The sequence below is a fragment of the Microcaecilia unicolor genome, chromosome 2 (assembly GCF_901765095.1).
Source record: "Microcaecilia unicolor chromosome 2, aMicUni1.1, whole genome shotgun sequence".
Classification (NCBI taxonomy): Eukaryota; Metazoa; Chordata; class Amphibia; order Gymnophiona; family Siphonopidae; genus Microcaecilia; species Microcaecilia unicolor.
Genome location: NC_044032.1, coordinates 337,317,802 through 337,338,755, shown reverse-complemented (window position 1 = coordinate 337,338,755; position 20,954 = coordinate 337,317,802). Strand labels below are relative to the sequence as shown.

The following is a 20,954-nucleotide window of genomic DNA, read 5'->3' as shown; positions in this document are numbered from 1 at the left end:
TCTGGGAAAAAAATTTTGTCATATGGGGTTGGCGCATATACGGATAGCAGATACACTTCCCTCCCCTGTAACCACAACTTTAGCAATAGATAACGACCCAGGGGATCCCGTAGGAGTAACTCAGAGGACACTGCCAGCTTCTTGTGAAGTAAAATGGCTACGCCACTCCTTCTACCCCCCGATGATGCAGAAAAGACTTGTCCCACCCAGTTCGGTTGTAACTTAGCATGTTCCGATTCTGAGAGTCTAGTCTCTTGAAGACATGCTATATCAGCCTTAAGCCGTTTCAAATGAGACAATATCTTTGTTCTTTTAATAGGGGAGGTTATTCCCCCTACATTCCAAGTAACAATTCTGCAATTAGACATCCCAACCCAAGTAAGGTGAATGCAACAGCCCCTCAAGTCCATAAATCCGAGGGTCCCAGCCTCCCCCCCCCGGATCCCAGGTAACCAGAACACACAGAACAGTGTAGATCTCAAGATTCGTGCTGATATCCATATATATCAGACCCCCCTGGAAGAAAAAGAACACACATGTCTTCCTATCTACTCCTAAACCCCAGAACAAAACCACCCACATCCAAATCACATAGACTCCTTCACATCCATACCAACCCCCCCTCCCCAAAACTCTTCCCCCACCCTTCTGCACTCTCTGTGCCCCTCCCCCCATCCCCCCTCCACCCACCCTCCCAATAACTTTCCCCAAAACCTGGAAGGGAAAATACCCATCTCAAGAACAGTCACAAGATGCTGAGGTCCCCGCCCCATCACCAGCCTGTAGAAACTCGGTCGAGCATCTGGTCACTCAATGTTAATAGAAATCCGATATGGAAAAATGTCCAATGATGACAATAGACACTGCTCACTGTAAAGCAATCACTGAAGGCTCATACTCTGCAGCCTTCTATTTCTTAACTCTTTCTTCTGCTGGGGACGCCCTCCCAGTCTGATTCAGAAACTCCATAGCTCCCTGTACCGAATCAAATGACGACCAGGTGCCTTCGTGGTGAACCTTCAAAATAGCAGGATAAATCAACATAAATCGTATTTTATTTTCCACCAAGGAGGTGCAGATGGGATGGAACCTGCTCCGCCTCTCCTGCACCACCGCAGAGTAATCTTGAAAGATGCGAATCACCTCTCCTTCATACTCAAGGAATCCCGTTTCGACCTGTAGCCAAGTAAAATTTCCTCTTTGTGAGAGTAATTGTGTATCTTTACAATCACAACTCGTGGCCTTTTATTGTCTCCTTTCAGCCGCCCCAGCCAATGGGCCCTTTCAATACACAAAGGCCCATAACTGTCTGATAAAGCAAATTACTTAGCAAACCACTGCTCCAGGAGGAAACTCAGATTTTTCTCAGGCAGCCTCTCCGGCAGACCCACGATACGCAAATTGCTCCTCCGAGCCCTGTTCTCCAAGTCCTCAATTTTATCATGCTGCGCTTGCAATTGCTCTTTCAGTTTCACCAGCTCAGGCTCCGTTCTGGTCCACGTGTTCTCAAGACCCGACACCCTCCGCTCCGCTTCCGTCAACCTGTTAGTAGATTCCAGTAACGGGGCATCTAACTTCTCAAACCGCCCATTCAACGAGACAAACCTCGGCTCCAATGCTGCGCCCAGCACAGTAGTAATCTGCGCCATCTGTTTCTCTGAAAACTCTCCTTCCGCGCTGGGCGCACCGAGTGCCATCTTGGATTCTCCGCCAGGCACGACCGCCTTCTCCTGCTCCGCTTTAACTGCTTTTTTCGAGCTCCCGACTGGCATCGAGACCAGATACTGGTCCATACGCTGTTACCACAGCATATCAAAGGTAAAAAGTTTTTAATAACTTGCAATATCAGTCACTGTGGGGCTGCAGACAGAGCGGGGACCCCGGAGCTAATCGGCAACACAGCCTTCACTCGCAGCGCATCACGTGACCTCCTCCCTCAGCATCTTATAAAATTCCCCTCTGTAGCCATCAAGTGCAGGAGGTCCCCTCTGTATAGCCCAAGAAACCCTGCTCCAAAAGGGGCATTTAGTATAGTCAAACTTTCTGGACCTAGTCGTGAAAGATCCAAACCAGTGAAATACATAGAACTTTCAAACGGGGGAGGATCAGGGGATGAATACAATTAAGCATATTAATCTCTCATAATACGATTAATTTGAGTATACCTATTTTCCAGAATCCTGTTGGAGGAGTACAGAGCATCAGTCTTAAATGGACCCTTATGAGGGTGAGCCAAGCAGGCTAGCAATCTACTGCTCTTATTTGCATGCTTGCATAGCTGATATTTAAAATAAATGTGATTTTTGGGTGGTGTGATGAATCAATTTGTTTAGGGTATGTTGCAACTCTAAAAGCTGAGTTTTGACCTAAGCATTGTAGTGGATCCTATAAAGACGTTTCAAGCATGTAACCTCCCTTTCCAAAAGGGGTAGCTCCCTTTCCCTGACTTTCTTTTGGTGACTAACATAGGCTATGATCTCTCCCCTGAGCACTGCTTTAGCAGTATCCCAATATAAGATAGGAGTATCCACATGAGCAACATTTGCGTCTTAAATATCTGGTATTTCTGGAAGATAAAGTCTAGAAATCTCCCACCCCCATAAAGACAAACCGGGAACTTCCACTGATATGATTGTGGAGACGCCCCAAGGAACTCCAAGCGAGCAGAGTCCGATATATTAATGGGTCCAATCTCCGCTGCCTGTACACGAGAAATTAAAATGTTGTCAATCCTGGACATGGTGGCATGCGTCTAAGGCAAGTGGGTGTAATCTCGATCCACTGGATGTAAAGTGCGCCAGACATCCACCAAGCCCAGGACCTCACTCAGCAGTGGAATACCTCGGGACAAATGGTAGGATCCACTTGCTTTCCCATGTGATCTATCTAACCTCTGATCCCCCCACCTCATTAAAATCCTCTTGCACCAAAAAAGGAACCCCATCCAAGCTTGGGAGGTGATGAAGAATCTGCCTATAAAAGACTTTACTGTAATTGTTTGGTGCATAAACATTACAAAGGAGCAATGGCTGGCAGTCAGTAGTTAAATAAACCATCAGAAATCTATCAGCATCATCATGAATAATTTTATGGGTAGTGAACTGAATCCCTTTTCTAATTAGTATAATGACACCCTCCTTTTTGGCCCGAGCTAGAGATTTGAAATAAGAACCAACCCACCAGCGACAAAGCTTCTGATGCTTCTTAGCATCTAGATGTGTTTCCTGAAGGAAGTCAATGGACACCTTTTATTGGTTTAGCACTTATTTCTGTTGCTTAGTTGGTGAGGAAATACCACCCACATTCCAGGTCACAACATTGAAGGGCATTACATGACATCATTGAACAAGTGATACAGAAAGCTGAAAACTACTCTAACAGAGCGATAGGGGTATCCCAACCAATACCCCCACCACCCCAGCCAGACAGCCAACCACTGCAAATACTCCCATGTGACAGTCCAAGATTCCCTGCCACTCTCCCATCCCTTACAATAAGATCCCCACCCTCCCCTCTCCTAAAGGACACCATCAGGTGTGCAAGTTCTGTGCCCCCAACTGCAGACACCATTTTATAAAGTTAGAAAAAAATATATATAGGCACTCAACCTCCCCCTCCCCCATCCAAGTACAACATCACAAATAGCAAAAACACAGCTCATGAAAACTTAAAGCTAAAAAAAAAAAAGCACCTCTAACAAACATAGTAACATAGAAGATGACAGCAGAAAAAGACCAGCATGGTCCATCCAGTCTGCCCAACAAGATAACTCATATTTGCTGCTTTTTGTGTATACCCTACTTTGATTTGTACCTGTGCTCTTCAGGGCACAGACCGTATAAGTCTGCCCAGCACTATCCCCGCCTCCCAACCACCAGCCCCTCCTCCCAACCACCGGCTCTGGCACAGACCATATAAGTCTGCCCAGCACTATCCTCACCTCCCAACCACCAGCCCTGCCTCCCAACCACCGGCTCTGGCACAGACCGTACAAGTTTGTCTAGCACTATCCCTGCCTCCCAACCACCAGTCCCGCTTCCCACCACCGGCTCTGGCACAGACCGCATAAGTCTGCCCAGCACTATCCTCGCCTCCCAACCACCAGCCCCGCCTCCCGATCTTGACTAAGCTCCTGAGGATCCATTCCTTCGGCACAGGATTCCTTTATGCTTATCCCACGCATGTTTGAATTCCGTTACCGTTTTCATTTCCACCACCTCCCGCGGGAGGGCATTCCAAGCATCCACTACTGTCTCCGTGAAAAAATACTTCCTGACATTTTTCTTGAGTCTGCCCCCCTTCAATCTCATTTCATGTCCTCTCGTTCTACCATCTTCCCATCTCCGGAAAAGGTTCGTTTGCGGATTAATACCTTTCAAATATTTGAACGTCTGTATCATATCACCCGTTTCTCCTTTCCTCCAGAGTATACATGTTTAGTTCAGCAAGTCTCTCCTCATACGTCTTGTAACGCAAATCCCATACCATTCTCGTAGCTTTTCTTTGCACCGCTTCAATTCTTTTTACATCCTTAACAAGATACGGCCTCCAAAACTGAACACAATACTCCAGGTAGGGCCTCACCAACAACTTATACAGGGGCATCAACACCCCCTTTCTTCTGCTGGTCACACCTCTCTCTATACAGCCTAACAACCTTCTAGCTACGGCCACCGCCTTGTCACACTGTTTCGTCGCCTTCAAATCCTCGGATACTATCACCCCAAGATCCCTCTCTCCGCCCGTACATATCAGACTCTCCCCGCCTAACACATACGTCTCCCGTGGATTTCTATTCCCTAAGTGCATCACTTTGCATTTCTTGGCATTGAATTTTAATTGCCAAACCTTAGACCATTCTTCTAGCTTCCTCAGATCCTTTTTCATGTTTTCCACTCCCTCCCGGGTGTCCACTCTGTTACAGATCTTAGTATCATCCGCAAATAGGCAAACTTTACCTTCTAACCCTTCGGCAATGTCACTCACAAATATATTGAACAGAATCGGCCCCAGCACCGATCCCTGAGGCACTCCACTACTCACCTTTCCCTCCTCCGAGCGAATTCCATTCACCACCACCCTCTGGTGTCCGTCCGTCAGCCAGTTCCTAAACAAATATGTGGGTTTATCCACACACTCAGAGTTCTGCTAAGCTGAAAAATACAAACGCTGAAATGATGCAGAATACACCCCCTCGTCCCCACAACCATAGAAGCCCCAGTCTTAATACTGAAAAAATCTCAGTCGTCATTTGGATGTGCTCGGTCTGTCTTGTTCCAGTTGGTCCACAAAGGCTTGGGCCGCCGCTACAGTGTCATAATATTGTAAAGCTTCATTGTGATGGACCCACGGTTTAGCTGGTTATAACAGACTAAAGTGTATTTGCAGTTTGTATAGGCGGCCACAAAGCGGAGAAAACTGTTTACGCTAGAGTGAAACTTTGGTAGAGTAGTCCTGAAAGCACGAAATCTTATGTCCTTCATAATCCAGTGTTTTACCACTTCAGAGAGCAGACAATATCTCCATCTTATCATGATAATGGAGCAGTCTAAAAATGACTACCCTAGGGCGTTCCATGGTTGATCATTTGGGACTCAAGTGATGTGCACATTCTGTATGCAAAGGGTTAACAATACTTCGATGTTGTAAGAATCTAGGGAACCATGCTTCCAGAAATCCCTGTAGTTCTGTGTCTTGTACTGATTCTGGCAATCCAGCCAGTCTCAAATTGTTCCTGCAAGAGCGGTTTTCTAGGTTAGCAACTTTATCCTGAAGACGCTTGATTTCAAATGAAGATTCTTGAGTCAAAGTCTCCTACTCTCTGTTAAACCTCCTGAAGATCTTTGGTTAAAGTAGTGAATCAGTGTTCCATGCTGTCCAGTTTATCAATAATTTGTTGTAATTGCATACCCATGGCCTTGTTCCACAGCTAGGCAGACCTCTGTAACAATTTCAGAAGCCTGTGCAGAGCCCACTGTAGGCGAGGGAGGGGCACTTTTCTCTGCCATCTTTAAACGTCCTCCATGAGTCTTCTCCTTGTCTTTTTTGGGTCCATGGGCTGCCATATGGAAACAGTCTTCCCCTTAGGTAGCAACAATAGGCCAGTGCCTCAGTCGGTATTCAAATATACACAGAAGTGCCACCAGGAGGGAGAGAGCAGAGGTAAAAAAACAAAAAAGACAAAACCTTTTTTCTTTCTTTTTTTTTCCAATGGATGGCATATGAGCAGCTTGTGCTTGAAGAGCACCTCCAGCACTGGAGGGTAGAGACCAAACGAAGTACCTCTCAGCACTGCCCAAGATCAAAGCAGAAAACATCCAGAGAAGCAGCCCGGTTGAAAACTGGGCTACCTGCACTAAGCAGAAGGCCCAAGGAGCTACAGTCCACACACTTCGCTCTGTGAGGTGTACTCAAGCATTCAGCATCCACCCAGTCCAGTTCCAAGAAGTAACACAAGGGAGTGCTCGGTGCAAGGTGTGTCCGCCTGTCTCTCTCTCTCTCTCTTTCAATAATCTACACAGGGGCCCAAAGCGATTCACGGTCTGTTCAACCCGTCTCGCTGGCCGGCACTCTGGCGCCTTAATACTGGCTGTCTCCAATTAGCGCCTCTCCACCTCTGCCGCCCTCCAATCCCGCCGCTAAACTGCGGGCCGTCCATCCCACCTAGCCTCGCTCTTCCTCTGATCTCCCAGACTGGAATGCCACCTCAACCCCGAGAGGAGGGGTATGATCGCATGCTGCAGGCTGCTATAATCTGTGCTCCAAAGAAAAAAGCAGAAGCGCTCCTAATGGAAGTAGATTAAAAGCTGAGGGTGAGGCTATAGATAATGTTGAGGGAGAGTGTCTGGGTCACCAAGATTGGAGGCTTCAAGAGCTCAACATGTAGCAGCCATCTTGGTCAATGGCTCCACTGGAAGCCCCTCTTCCTCTTTTTTTTAATACATGGAATGTAACTAATTTTTGTAAGCCACATTGTGCCTGCATGAGTGGGAAAATGTGGGATATAAATGAATAATAAATAAATAAATAACTGGTGTACTAGGCTGCGCATTTGTTGCTGTTCTCTAAACATCTTACAAAATATTACAGAAAAAATAGGCCAAGAATGAGAGAAAAGAAAGTCTTTATTACTCACCCACCAGCACAGCATCAGATATCGGTTTCAAGTCATGGAAAAATAATAACACACTCACAGAATCTAACATCAGTACCTCTGGTAATTATAAGTAATCAGACTAATTATATAAAGAAGAGAAAAAGGAGGAAGGAAAGTCTATTCCTCATATAAAGGTCACAGAACAGAGAGAAAGAAGAGAAAGAAAGAAAGAATGAAATGAAAGATCTTAGATATAGAGAATTAGTTTTGTGAAGGGGGGAGAGCACCCCCTTCGGGAAAAAAATAGGCCATGGGACGCATCTGAAACATCTCTTTCCAAGCATGCCTAGTTTTTCAGAGGTTTCTTTGTCTGCAGCGTGGTTTTTATAGGCTGTGGTGAGCATCCACCTCTCCTCTACCCGGACCAATCATAGGTGCTGCATATGTGCTGGAGACTTGTAATTAGGTCTTTCATATGTGCTGGAGGCTTGCAATTGGTGTCCTTGCCATACCTCTTCTCAGTAAAATTACATTTGTAACAAGTTACAGTGGTGGAAATAAGTATTTGATCCCTTGCTGATTTTGTAAGTTTGCCCACTGACAAGACATGAGCAGCCCATAATTGAAGGGTAGGTTATTGGTAACAGTGAGAGATAGCACATCACAAATTAAATCCGGAAAATCACATTGTGGAAAGTATATGAATTTATTTGCATTCTGCAGAGGGAAATAAGTATTTGATCCCCCACCAACCAGTAAGAGATCTGGCCCCTACAGACCAGGTAGATGCTCCAATCAACTCGTTACCTGCATGACAGACAGCTGTCGGCAATGGTCACCTGTATGAAAGACACCTGTCCACAGACTCAGTGAATCAGTCAGACTCTAACCTCTACAAAATGGCCAAGAGCAAGGAGCTGTCTAAGGATGTCAGGGACAAGATCATACACCTGCACAAGGCTGGAATGGGCTACAAACCATCAGTAAGACGCTGGGCGAGAAGGAGACAACTGTTGGTGCCATAGTAAGAAAATGGAAGAAGTACAAAATGACTGTCAATCGACAAAGATCTGGGGCTCCACGCAAAATCTCACCTCGTGGGGTATCCTTGATCATGAGGAAGGTTAGAAATCAGCCTACAACTACAAGGGGGGAACTTGTCAATGATCTCAAGGCAGCTGGGACCACTGTCACCACGAAAACCATTGGTAACACATTACGACATAACGGATTGCAATCCTGCAGTGCCCGCAAGGTCCCCCTGCTCCGGAAGGCACATGTGACGGCCCGTCTGAAGTTTGCCAGTGAACACCTGGATGATGCCGAGAGTGATTGGGAGAAGGTGCTGTGGTCAGATGAGACAAAAATTGAGCTCTTTGGCATGAACTCAACTCGCCGTGTTTGGAGGAAGAGAAATGCTGCCTATGACCCAAAGAACACCGTCCCCACTGTCAAGCATGGAGGTGGAAATGTTATGTTTTGGGGGTGTTTCTCTGCTAAGGGCACAGGACTACTTCACCGCATCAATGGGAGAATGGATGGGGCCATGTACCGTACAATTCTGAGTGACAACCTCCTTCCCTCCGCCAGGGCCTTAAAAATGGGTCGTGGCTGGGTCTTCCAGCACGACAATGACCCAAAACATACAGCCAAGGCAACAAAGGAGTGGCTCAGGAAGAAGCACATTAGGGTCATGGAGTGGCCTAGCCAGTCACCAGACCTTAATCCCATTGAAAACTTATGGAGGGAGCTGAAGCTGCGAGTTGCCAAGCGACAGCCCAGAACTCTTAATGATTTAGAGATGATCTGCAAAGAGGAGTGGACCAAAATTCCTCCTGACATGTGTGCAAACCTCATCATCAACTACAGAAGACGTCTGACCGCTGTGCTTGCCAACAAGGGTTTTGCCACCAAGTATTAGGTCTTGTTTGCCAGAGGGATTAAATACTTATTTCCCTCTGCAGAATGCAAATAAATTCATATACTTTCCACAATGTGATTTTCCGGATTTAATTTGTGATGTGCTATCTCTCACTGTTACCAATAACCTACCCTTCAATTATGGGCTGCTCATGTCTTTGTCAGTGGGCAAACTTACAAAATCAGCAAGGGATCAAATACTTATTTCCACCACTGTATACCAGGTAGCTGAGTTGCCCTAGCAACGGGAGGCACCATCAGAGTTTGTGACCAGCCAGAAATTCCTTTATGTGGCTGGTAGTAAAGAAAGATGGGGGGGTTGGAAATAGTGCAGCATACCTGAAGTAGAACATTATAGCTAAATTATAGACACTGGCCTGGGCTTCCAGAATGGTATTTTTGAACAGCAGTTGGGTGGCTGTCGGAAGGCCAGCACTGGTGGGGATGGGAATGTCTCTTTCAGAAATTCATCCTCCTGGAGTAGAGGCTGTACTCCAGGAGGATGAGTGTGGCCTTCCGACTGCCACCCAGCTTAAAACACAAGCTAATTAGAAGTAAGCTCCCAACACAGACTCAAAAAGAAAAGAATGGCACACATCCTTGCAATATATCCAGCTGCAAACTATGCCAAAATATCTCACAGGACCCCACGGTCATTCACAAAAGAAAAATATTCAACATTAAGGAATCTTTCACATGCTCATCTTCCAATGTGGTATATATCATTCAATGTAAAAAATGCAATGAAGGCTGCTACATTGGAGAAACAAGTCAGATGCTAAAGAAGAGATTTAATTTACATAGACATCATATGAAAAATGCCAGTACCAACAAAGATGTCACGCCTGTGGGACAGCACTTTACAAAAGCAGAACACTGTACCAGTGATTTTATGGTAAGGATCCTGAAAGGGAACTTTAAAACAATACAGGAACGTTAAGACCTTTGAAGTCAGAATGATCAAATATTTTGACACCCACCAGACAGGACAACAAAGATCTGGGGTTTTTTCGCCCATTATAAAGCATAAAATTGTATTGCTTTGTAAATTGTATCACCTTCCTGTCTCCCTGACTCTCACCTATCCACCCCCATCCTGTTAGACTGTCACTGAAATGCTTTGATGTTTCACTTCTGTCTCCATGCATGCTTTGATGTTTCACTCATATATACTGTCATCTACCAACATTTGCTTATTTCCGATCTGACGAAGAAGGGCAACCTTCAAAAGCTAATCAAGAAATGTATTAAGTTATATCCAATAAAAAAGGTATCATCTTATTTTCTTTTCCATGTTTTATTTGGTGATATCTTTGAAAGATACCTTGTTCCGAATCATGCGCTTTTGAACGACTGTTGGCCTTCCCCCAGTTTCTAGTTTAAAAGCTGCTCTATCTCCTTTTTTAAATGCCGATACTAGCAGCCTGGTTCCACCCTTTTGGAACAGGTTCCTCTTTCCCCAGAATGTTGCCCAGTTTATTTATTTGTTTGTTTGTTTGTTTGTTGCATTTGTATCCCACATTTTCCCACCTATTTGCAGGCTCAATGTGGCTTACATAGTACCGTAATGACGATCACCAATTCCGGTATAATAAATACAGAGTAGTGTTATGGTAGCTATTCATAATTGACAAGCACATTAGGGAATCAAGGAGGAAGTGTTAAGTTATGAACAGTTCGAGTATTAATTTTGTTGTGTTGCAGGGTTCAGGTGTTTAAGTTGGATCATTAGGGTATGCCTTTTTGAAGATGGTTTTTAATGATTTCCGGAAGTTTGATGGGTCGTGCCTTGTTTTCATGACGTTTTTGGTAGTGTGTTCCATAGTTGCGTGCTTATATAGGAGAAGCTGGATGCATAGGTTGATTTATATTTGAGTCCTGTGCAGCCTGGGTAGTGTAGATTTAGGTATGTGCGTGTTGATCGTTTTGTGTTTCTGGTTGGTAAGTCTATGAGTTTTGCTATGTATCCCGGGGCCTCGCCATAGATGATTTTATGAACCAAAGTGCCGATTTTGAACGCAATACATTCTTTGATTGGGAGCCAGTGCAGTTTTTCTTGTAGGGGTTTGGCGCTTTCCTTACAAATCTAAAACCCTCCTCCCTGCACCATCGCCTCATCCACGCATTGAGACTCCAGAGCTCTGCCTGTCTCTTGGGCCCTGCATGTGGAACGGGGCACACTTCTGAAAATGCTACCCTAGAGGTTCTGGATTTTTCTACCTAAGAGCTTGAATTTGGCTTCTTGAACCTCCCTCCTACATTTTCCGCTGTCATTGTACCAAGACATCCGACTCTGGGATGCCTTTTATCAGGGCTGGAAAAATTCCAGATGCCAGGTCCCTAAACTGATTGAATTGACTCTGATAATATCCCAAGTCCAACAGGAGCTACTGTGACTCTCTAGAACCCAGTGAAAGACAACTGCTGCAGGTCTGGCAGAAATGTTGCTCTATATATGCTAGAGGCATCATCCATGGAATAGTTGGAAGCTATCTTTCTTTACCTATGACAAAACTGTCAGAGGAGGGAGGATTTACCTCTCTGATTCCTACTTTTGAACAACAACTTCTGTGTAAAGGCATCATATGTTAGATCTGCACAGGGCTTAATTTGGGGAACAGCTTCCACTACTTCTTTTCAGACTCCTAGATGATCAGGGGTGTTCTGGTCCAGCTCAGGGAAGAAAAGGGAAGGGGATAACCTGGAGCAATGCAGACAATGGTCACTGTACTTCTTAATCCAGCCCGGCTCACCTAACCCTCCCTCAGATGCACAGTTCCACTTCCTTTTTTGGCTAAAATTAAGCCTTCGATCTGTACTATGCGTCCAGTAACCAGATGTCACAGATCTAATATTTTCTTCTTCTCTTTCGTGTCATACCCTTAAATCCCAGGGCTTGATTTCTTTTTCTTCGTTTCTGAATGCTGTTAATAAGAAGCTGAAACTCTCTCTCCCTATCTGGATGCCCAGAACATTGGCACCTGCAGTGACTCTAATCATGAACAGAAATTACTAGATCAAGTTTCTAGTTTCAAGTTTATTACAGTTCTACTATCCTGCCCTATGGGAGACCTTCAGAGCAGTGTACAGTCTAAAAATATAAAAAGAAATAAGGGTGAGAGATTAATAAAAGGTAACATGAGAAACAAAGGTATGATTGGTTAACTACAATCTTAGATAGGACAACACAAAAGGAGTGCTACAGATATCTCCAAGGTACTTTCCTGATGGCATGCTGATAAGATTAGAGAGAAGAGCTCAGCAGAAAGCATCAGTAAATAAGTTTAAGATCAGTCAAATTTGTCCAAGGAAATTGCAGGCAAAGGGGAACCGGGAGGGAGTTCCAAAGCTGAGGAGTCAAAACTGAGAAAATTGCATGTCGTATGTATTTGCGGACTATTTCGCAGTAGCTAGGCACAGCTAGCAGAGTTTGCTGTGCTGATCTGAGGGTTCTGCCTGGACTATAGGCGAATAAGATGACAGTGACAGAGAGGTTCACCTGAAGCCAGAACCTTAAAAACTAATAATAACACTTTATAGGTAATGCAGTAAGTGAATGGGAGCCAATGGGCATCTTTAAGGAAAGGGGTGATGTGGTTGTACTTCTGTGAATTGATGATGAGACAGATTGCGGTGTTCTGAATAGTCTGTAGATGGTGAAGTTCTTTAACCTTAAGTCATTTTTAAAGAGAATTATAGTAATGTAATTGTGTAATGACGAAAGAATGGACCAGCGCATTAAGTGCAGAATGAAGGAGCAGAGATCAAATTGAGCGGATCAGCCGAAATTTGTAGAAGGATCGTCTAACCACCTGAGAGATTTGGGGCTTAAAAGAGAGCTCTCCAAAAATGTGGATGGTTTCAACTGGGGAACTAAGATATTGAGAGAACAGGTGTGGGTAGAGTTTGGATCGCTTTATTACAGAACAGCATAGACTTGGATTTATTAGGATTCATAACAAGTTTATCATCATGAAGCCAATTTGTGATCTGAGATAATTTATGATTTATTGATGAGATATCCTGGGTGGAGCAGGTATCTAAGGTACAAAGGCCTCCCACTTAGTCACCTCTCCCCTCTCCAGTCGGTTCAAAACTCTGTTGCCCGTCTTGTCTTCCGCCAGGGTCGCTTTACTCATACTACCCCTCTCCTCAAGTCGCTTCACTGGCTCCCTATCCGCTTTCGCATCCTGTTCAAACTTCTACTAACCTATAAATGTACTCACTCTGCTGCTCCCCAGTATCTCTCCACACTCGTCATTCCCTACACCCCTTCCCGTGTACTCCGTTCCCTGGATAAATCCTTCTTATCTGTTCCCTTCTCCGCTACTGCCAACGCCAGACTTCGCTCCTTCTGTCTTGCTGCGCCCTACGCATGGAATAGACTTCCTGAGCCCCTACGTCTTGCCCCATCCTTGACCATCTTTAAATCTAGATTGAAAGCCCACCTCTTTAACATTGCTTTTGACTCGTAACCACTTGTATCCACTGGCCTCCACCTACCCTCCTCTCCTCTTTCCTCTACACATTAACTGATTTGTTTGCTTTATTTTTTGTCTACTAGATTGTAAGCTCTTTGAGCAGCGACTGTATTTCTTCTATGTTTGTGCAGCGCTGCGTACGCTTTGTAGCGCTATAGAAATGCTAAATAGTAGTAGTAGTAGTACTTTGGATATCATCGGTATAGACCTGCATGGTGAATTCTAGAGACTGGGCTAGAGTTAGCAAAGGGGAAGAATAATGTTAAATAATGTGAGTGAGAGAATTGAACCTTGAGGGACTCCTCAGCCAGGACTAAAAGGAATCAAGAAGGGAGTCCATAGGAGGATACTGTGTAAACATGATTCAGTAAGTAAGGAGAGAGCTAGTCCAGCACTGTTCCAGAAAGGCCAATGGTATGAAGACGGTGGAGGAGAATGGAGTGATCTACCAAGTCGAAGGCAGTGGAGAGATCAAGTGATAATAAGAGGATAGTGTTTTGCCTGGTCAAGAGAACAATAAATGAATGTAGTAATGGCTAATAGAGTAGTCTCTGTGCTATGGTGTTGTCGAAATGCTATCTGGGATGAAGTACATGTGTTTTGGCAATGAAGTCAACTAGCTGAGTGTGAACCACAGAATCGATGATCTTAGCAGTGAAGGAAAGATTAGCAATAGGACAATAATTATTGAGGTTTGTGACTGATGTGGAAGCATCCTTGATTTTGGGGCGAATGGTGGCTGATTTTCAATAATCCGGAACAGTGCCTAAGGATAGACTGAGGGAGATCATAGAATGAATAAAGGGAAGTAGGGAATCAAGAGAACACTTAACCAAAACAGATGGGATTGGATCTGGTAGAGAGATGGTAGTATTTAGGTGTTTTATAATCCTTTTTAACTGTGGCAGTGAAGGCAGATTGAACTAGGCTAGGGTGCTGCAGGGAACTCCTAAGATTATGGAGGAATGTGAGCATGGCTGAGACAGTGAGACTGTTGCGCAGAGTGATGATTTTAGTAAAGTGAGAAGCTAGTGACTAGGCAGAATGTAAGTTCCCTAAGGAGGCAGGAAAGGTACGGAAAATAGTATGGCATTAGTGTTGGGGGCTTTGAGAATCTTGGATATAAAATATGCATTTTTAGCTGCCAACAAGGCTGATTTATAGAAGGTCTATTCTTAATGAAGTGACAGGCTGCAGCCATCTGTTCTCACCAGAGATTGTCATGAAAATTCACACTTGAATGCACACACTGGCACACTTGCCCTTCAGAAGAGGGAAGAGATGAACCCCTCAGGGACTTCTACTAAGATAATTAAAAAAGTAATTTTCTTATTTGTTATTAACAGGCTGTTCAATTCTTAATCCTGATGTTATCTTCAAGATTAAAAAAGAAGATGAGAAATATTTCACACAACACTGTGAATTGGTGGGAAAAGAAAGCATGAATGATCTCAGCATGAGTAAGTAAATGTTTTAGAGTTAAAAGGCTCGGCGTTTTCAGATCACAGGAGATGAGTCAATTACATCAAACAGCTGGAGAATTACAGTCTATTTCCTAGTACCAGACCCTCAGTGAATCCTTCTAAACATGTTTTTCTCATAACAGACCTTCCGATTGTAACATCTGTGTTCTCATTGAGCATTAAAGAGGAAGATCTCCCCTTCTTGGATCCTCCTGAATCTGAAACATCTGAAGAGAGTCACCCTTCTGCAGCAGGCAAGTATAACATTTACTTTTTATGTTATTTATTATTCATGTTAATAAAACTGTTTTATGGATGTCAGACAAATGATGGGTATTATATATGTTTGATGGTCTATGTACTGACGAAACAGCAAATATTAACGCACGGTAAGTGCAGAGGCTGTGTGGTAACTGTTGGGGGAATGCCCAGCAAGTCCTTTGCAAAAATTGCACTAAAAAGTTCTTTACTGCACATTAGGGTGAGTTCAATAAAGGGGTGGCTAATAGGAGTCTGAGGCAGGAGCACTTTCTAGTGAACTTTCTAGAATGTAGTGGGCAAGATCTGAGGCAGCATGGTTTTATGAAAAGAAAATCCTGCCAAATGAATCTGGTTGACTTCTTTGACTGGGTGACCAAAGAACAGGATAAAGGACATGTGCTGTATGTAATCTGTTTGAGTTTCAGCAAAGCCTTTGATGCAGTTCCTCACAGAAGATTCATGAATAAGCTGAGCGGGCTAAATGTAAGACCCAAAGTGATGAATGGATTAGAAACTGGTTGACCAGTGGATGACAGAGGGTGGTGGTAAATGGAATCCGCTCGGAGGAAAGGAAAGTGAGTAGTAGAGTGCCTCAGGGATACTGGGGCCAATGTTATTTAATATATTTGTGAGTGACATTGCCAAACTTTTAGAAGGAAAAGTTTGCCTTTTTGCAGATGACATGAAGATTGCCAACAGAGTGGACACCCCTCTCATGTAGAAAACATGAGAAGAGTTCTCCAAAAATCAGAAGAATGGTCTAAGGTCTGGCAGTTAAAATTTAATGCAAAGCAGTGCAGAAATTTAAAGGAGATATACGAGATAGGAGGTGAGAGATTGATAAGCACGTTTTGGGAGAGGGACCTTGGGGTGATGGTGTCTGTGGATCTCAAGGTGACCAAACAATATGACAAAATGGTGACCACTGCCAGAAGGATGCTAGGCTGCACAGAGAAAGATATAACCAGCAGAAGAAAGGTGGTGCTGATAGCACTGTACAAGTCGGTGAGGCCCCACTTGGAATATTGTGTTTCATTTTGCAGGCCGTATCTCTCTAAGGACATTAAAAGACTTAAAGCAGTTCAGAGAAAAGTGACAAAATGGTATTGGGGTTTTCACCACAAGACATATGAGAAGAGACTTTGTATGTATACGCTAGAGGAAAGGAGGGATAGCTGTTATATGATACAGATGTTTAAAGGTGTTAATATACAAATGAACTTCTTCCAGAGATAGGGAAGCAGTAGAACTAGAGGACATGAATTGAGATTGCAAGGGAGTCGACTCAAGAGTGATATCAGGAAGTGTTAGATATATACCCTGCCACAGGAGGTGGTGAAAACCAAAACGGTAATGAAATTCAAAAAATGTGTGGGATAAACACACAGGATTCCTATATGGCAGTGGTTCCCAAACCTGGTCCTGGAGGCATCCCAGCCAGTCAGGTTTTCAGGATATCCACAATGAATATTCATGAGAGAAATTTGCACGCAATGCCTCCACTGCTGGCCAACGTTGGTCTGGGGGTGCGGGCGGATGCTAAATGTAGCCACTTGAGGTGTCAGAGAGGAACCCCAAGGAGGAACGTGTGGAGGTTTTTGAAGCTAAGTACTTTCCTTGGAGTTCAACTATACTGTATTTTTTTGATGTAGACGGACATTTGGAGGCACATTTGGAGGCACAGAGATAGCTGATAGATTCATGTACCTTACACCCTATACAGTATTGTTTAATATTTACGGAAGGTTTTTTTTAGCCAATGATGACGTGCGGATCATTTATGATCATACCAGCTCTATAGATCTTTTTGGCTTTTTCCTTCCGCTTTTTACTATCACTGTTAATTTTTTCTAGTCACACAAAGGTTTGTTATCACAAGGGGTCATTGATTTAGTGTGAGAATTTTTGTTCATGTTGACTCAATTTGTGTTGTATATAAAAAGAAGTACCAGCCCACTAAAACATAAAATAACCATTTGAAAGGACGAGCAGCAAACAATGGAGACATAACTGGGCTTACCCAACAACCGACTTCTGTGAAAGTATAAAACCGCTTCACTGATAAACCAGCGTGGAAGAAAATCGCACCGCTGTGTAGCGAACCTAATCTCTACAAACAAAACAGTGTAAAATGAACTCAAAGGGGCCCTTTTACTAAGCTGTGGTAAAAAGGGCCCCCCACTAGTGGCAGCACGTGATTTTGCCACGTGTCAGGGCACCTTTTACTGCATTGGGTAAAACGGCCGAAAAAAGAAATGGCCGTATGGTAAGTTCGCACTTGCTGCATGACCATTTCAGGGTGGGAGAGCACTTACTACCATCCATTAAGGTGGTGGTACGGGCTTCTGCGCTAACTCGGCATATTTTTGAAATTTCTGCTAGGGCCGGAAACGGCGCTTGGTGGGGGTGGAACTGCCACCGGCAGTAGTTACGGGTTGCTGTGCGGGAAGCCCGTTGCCACGATGCAAACCTTTAGTAAAAGGGCTCCAAAGTGCATAAATATCGGATGATGTAGCCATGATGTCAAAATGGAAAAAACAGATGCAAAAATATTTTTAAAATGAATATATGAATACAGAACAAAAACAAAAAAAGGAGCCTAAATAAACAGGTGGAACATAATCAAAAAATGATAATAAAAGACTTGGATAGTTCCTTTGCATATACAGTGAAACCTCGGTTTTCGTCGACAATCCGTCGAAAACAATTGGCGAAATCCGAAACCGACGAAAACCGAGGCAATTAACGAGGACGCCCAAAATCGGGAGAAGGACATCCATCTTCTAATACAAATTCGGGAGATGGGCGTCCTTCTTTTTCAACGAAATCCGAGGCAACCGACAAAAACCGAGACAAATTTCTAGTCGAAAAAATCAACGAAATCTGAAACCAACAAAAACCGACGTCAACGAAAATCAAGGTTTCACTGTACTAATATAATCCACAAAGTAAGGGGAACATACTCACTAAAAAATAAACCTGTACTGCCACTGGAGCCAAAAAAATTAAGGGGATCTTTTACAAAGTGGAGGTAAACCCAATGCGGGCTTACTGCTCGCTAGAATGGAACTACCGCTGGCTCAATGCGGGTGCCAGTGGTAGTTCTGCTTGGAGTGTGTGCCATTTCCAGCACTCTAGGAAATTTTTTTTCCTTAGTGCGGAGCTAACCCAGAGTAATCGGGCATCACCGGGATACCGTGGGAGCCTTTACCTCCACCTCAGTGGGTAGCGGTAAGTGCTCCCTGCCGTATGGTCACGTGGTAAGAGTTATCTTACTGCGTGACCATTTTTGGGGGGAGCATTTTACCAGCTGCAATAAAAAGGGCTCTGATGCATGGGAAAAAACAGCCCCCTCTGCTACCACAGGACCCTTTTCCCCCACAGTTTAGTTAAAGAGCCCCTTAATAAGATCCAGTAAATAGATTACTAGATCCAATGATCAAAAACAGTCACCATAAAAATTTTAAAAACTCACCCTAACGAAAATAGCGGGGAATCGCTATTGTTGTGAGGAGTTTTTTGGTCTCCACTGTTGTATGCTTCCTGTCCTGTATCCGTGGAAGCAAGTTCTTCTGTGGTTATGGTTGGTATTCTACATTGAAGAACAACTTTGTCGTTTGAGCCGTGGGGCAATGTTCTTAGCTTCAGCGATGAGAGGCTACAGAGATTCCTGCAAGAATCTACACCATTAGAAGAGACAGAGACTTCTATAGAGACATTGGTAGACAAATGGACAGATATGATTAATTTGAATAAAACCATCTTTCAGAATGATTTACATTATGCTACATGTGGCGACAACAGAGGATTTTCAAGCCTGTGAATTGTATGTTTTCAGGCAGTGTATTTCTCTTGTTTGGTCAGCAGGTGGTGCTTGTTTTGTGTTTTAAAGCTGTTGTGGAGAAAGCTATTTTCTTTTCAGTTTAGCCCTGTGGAAAGGTACCTGCAGGGCCATAGACCAGATACTTTCAGAGTTGGTGCTCTGGGCTCTGATTAGCCCTGGAGTTCAAATCCAGCCAGGAGGTACTGGATTTTCCCCAGTCTCAGGGAGTGCAGAGGGTAAACATCTTTGCTCTGAGGCCTTGTTCAAGAAATGTGAGCAGCTATTTTTCTGAAACTCCCCAGGTGCTACCCAGGTACTGACAAAGTGTTTAGATAGCTTTAATATTAATCCTGTTATTGCGTGTTGTTTTTCCACCTGTTTTTATCATCCACTGTTCTATTTCTCTGATAATAAACCCATTAGTTTATTAGCTCTGATGTCTTGGACTGACAAAGAATCCTGGTGGCTTGTGTTTTGGGTCTCTGAGTACTTTCTAGGAACTTTGGGACCCCTGGGAGTGTGGTCTCAGTGACCTAGAAATCACCGGAGAATAACTTGAGAGTGGGAGACATGCCCAGAGGCAAGCAGGACCCAGTCGGTGGGAGGAGGATGCAGTGTAGAGCACATTCCCAGATGCAGGCAGGCCTGAGCAGTGCTGGGGACAGACCCAGGTGGCCGTAGGGTTAGCCCTAGGTGGGTGCTAGGCTTTTCGTGACACTACACTTCTGTAATATTGTAGAACCAAGAAAATCCCTAGGGGATCTAAGAATTATGAAAGAGTCTTGTTTATTTACAGACAATGTAGAGTTCCTCAACCAGTGGTGTTCAATTTTAAATAAGTGTTCATTAGATTTAATGATTTTAATTATAAAGAGAGAAGTTAGAGAATTTAAAGAAGATGTTAATTTTGATAAAGTGATATTAGATGTTAATAGACGTATGGAAAATTTGAAACGTGACATCAAGAAAGGGAAGTTAAATAAGTTACAGAGAGATGCTGATGACTATAATAAAGGTTCCATTTATCCATGGTTAAAACTGAAAACATTCTCTAAAACTGTTAAAAGAATTTATTCAAGATCTAGATCTCAAATTGCAGAAAAAGTTTCTCAATCAAGACAGGATATACGTCCAGAGTCCCCTGAAAATAGAAGTAGGAAGAGAATTCGTAGTGATTCAGGAGAGCTATTCACTTCACCCCCTTCTAGTCCAGTCAACACTCCAGTTGCAGGGCCATCTAAAGATATTTTAGATAAGATCTGGCCACTGAGGTCAGAATTTTCAAATTGGAGAGATCAGATGGAGAGGTGACCCCAGGGTATGTACCAGCAGTCACCTTCTATCTTTCCTGAGGCATGCGCAGAGACAGAACTCATTTTTATCAGGACCGTTATGCTCAGGGCCATCACAGCCAGGAACAATTGTAGAAGAAATTCCTATTATTAACTTATCTAGTATTATTTTAATAGATAATTAGTGCCTTTAACTGGGGGATGTTTGTGTATAATGACTCGATGTCCAGAGTAAATAGCAGTAAATTTGTGAGGTCTCCATCATATTCTTCAAAAAGTGAGATGAAATGTGAAGAATCACAAACATAAAGGCTTATCAACGGTACATATGGTCTCGAAAAATAATCTGTGAAGTTGGATAAAGGTTCCAAGATGGATCTGTTGCCCGATATTATTGGTCTTCATGGTGGGTTTGTGGTAGATTTGTGGATCTTCAGAAGCATAGACATCATTGTACTAGTGGGATGTTCAACTTTAATCTCTGTCTTCAAATTTTCTGTAGGGTCTTTGTCTAGGGGCATGTAGAATGATCTGTCTGTTAGTTTTCTCATTACTTCATCAATGTAGGCATTGCGATCCAAAATGACAATTCCTTTGCCGTTATCGGCCGTTTTTATG

At 43.7% G+C, this 20,954-nt stretch overlaps 1 protein-coding gene across 1 annotated transcript in view; it reads left to right on the top strand.

Moving 5' to 3' along the window:
* LOC115463669 (protein ZNF783-like) overlaps positions 1–20,954 on the top strand; it is a 58,906-nt gene that overhangs the window by 24,107 nt on the left and 13,845 nt on the right. Inside the window, exons 3-4 of the mRNA XM_030194377.1 lie at positions 14,844–14,957; positions 15,104–15,214. Of these exons, the coding sequence (XP_030050237.1) occupies positions 14,844–14,957; positions 15,104–15,214 (225 nt within the window). The remainder of the gene's footprint in view (positions 1–14,843; positions 14,958–15,103; positions 15,215–20,954) is intronic.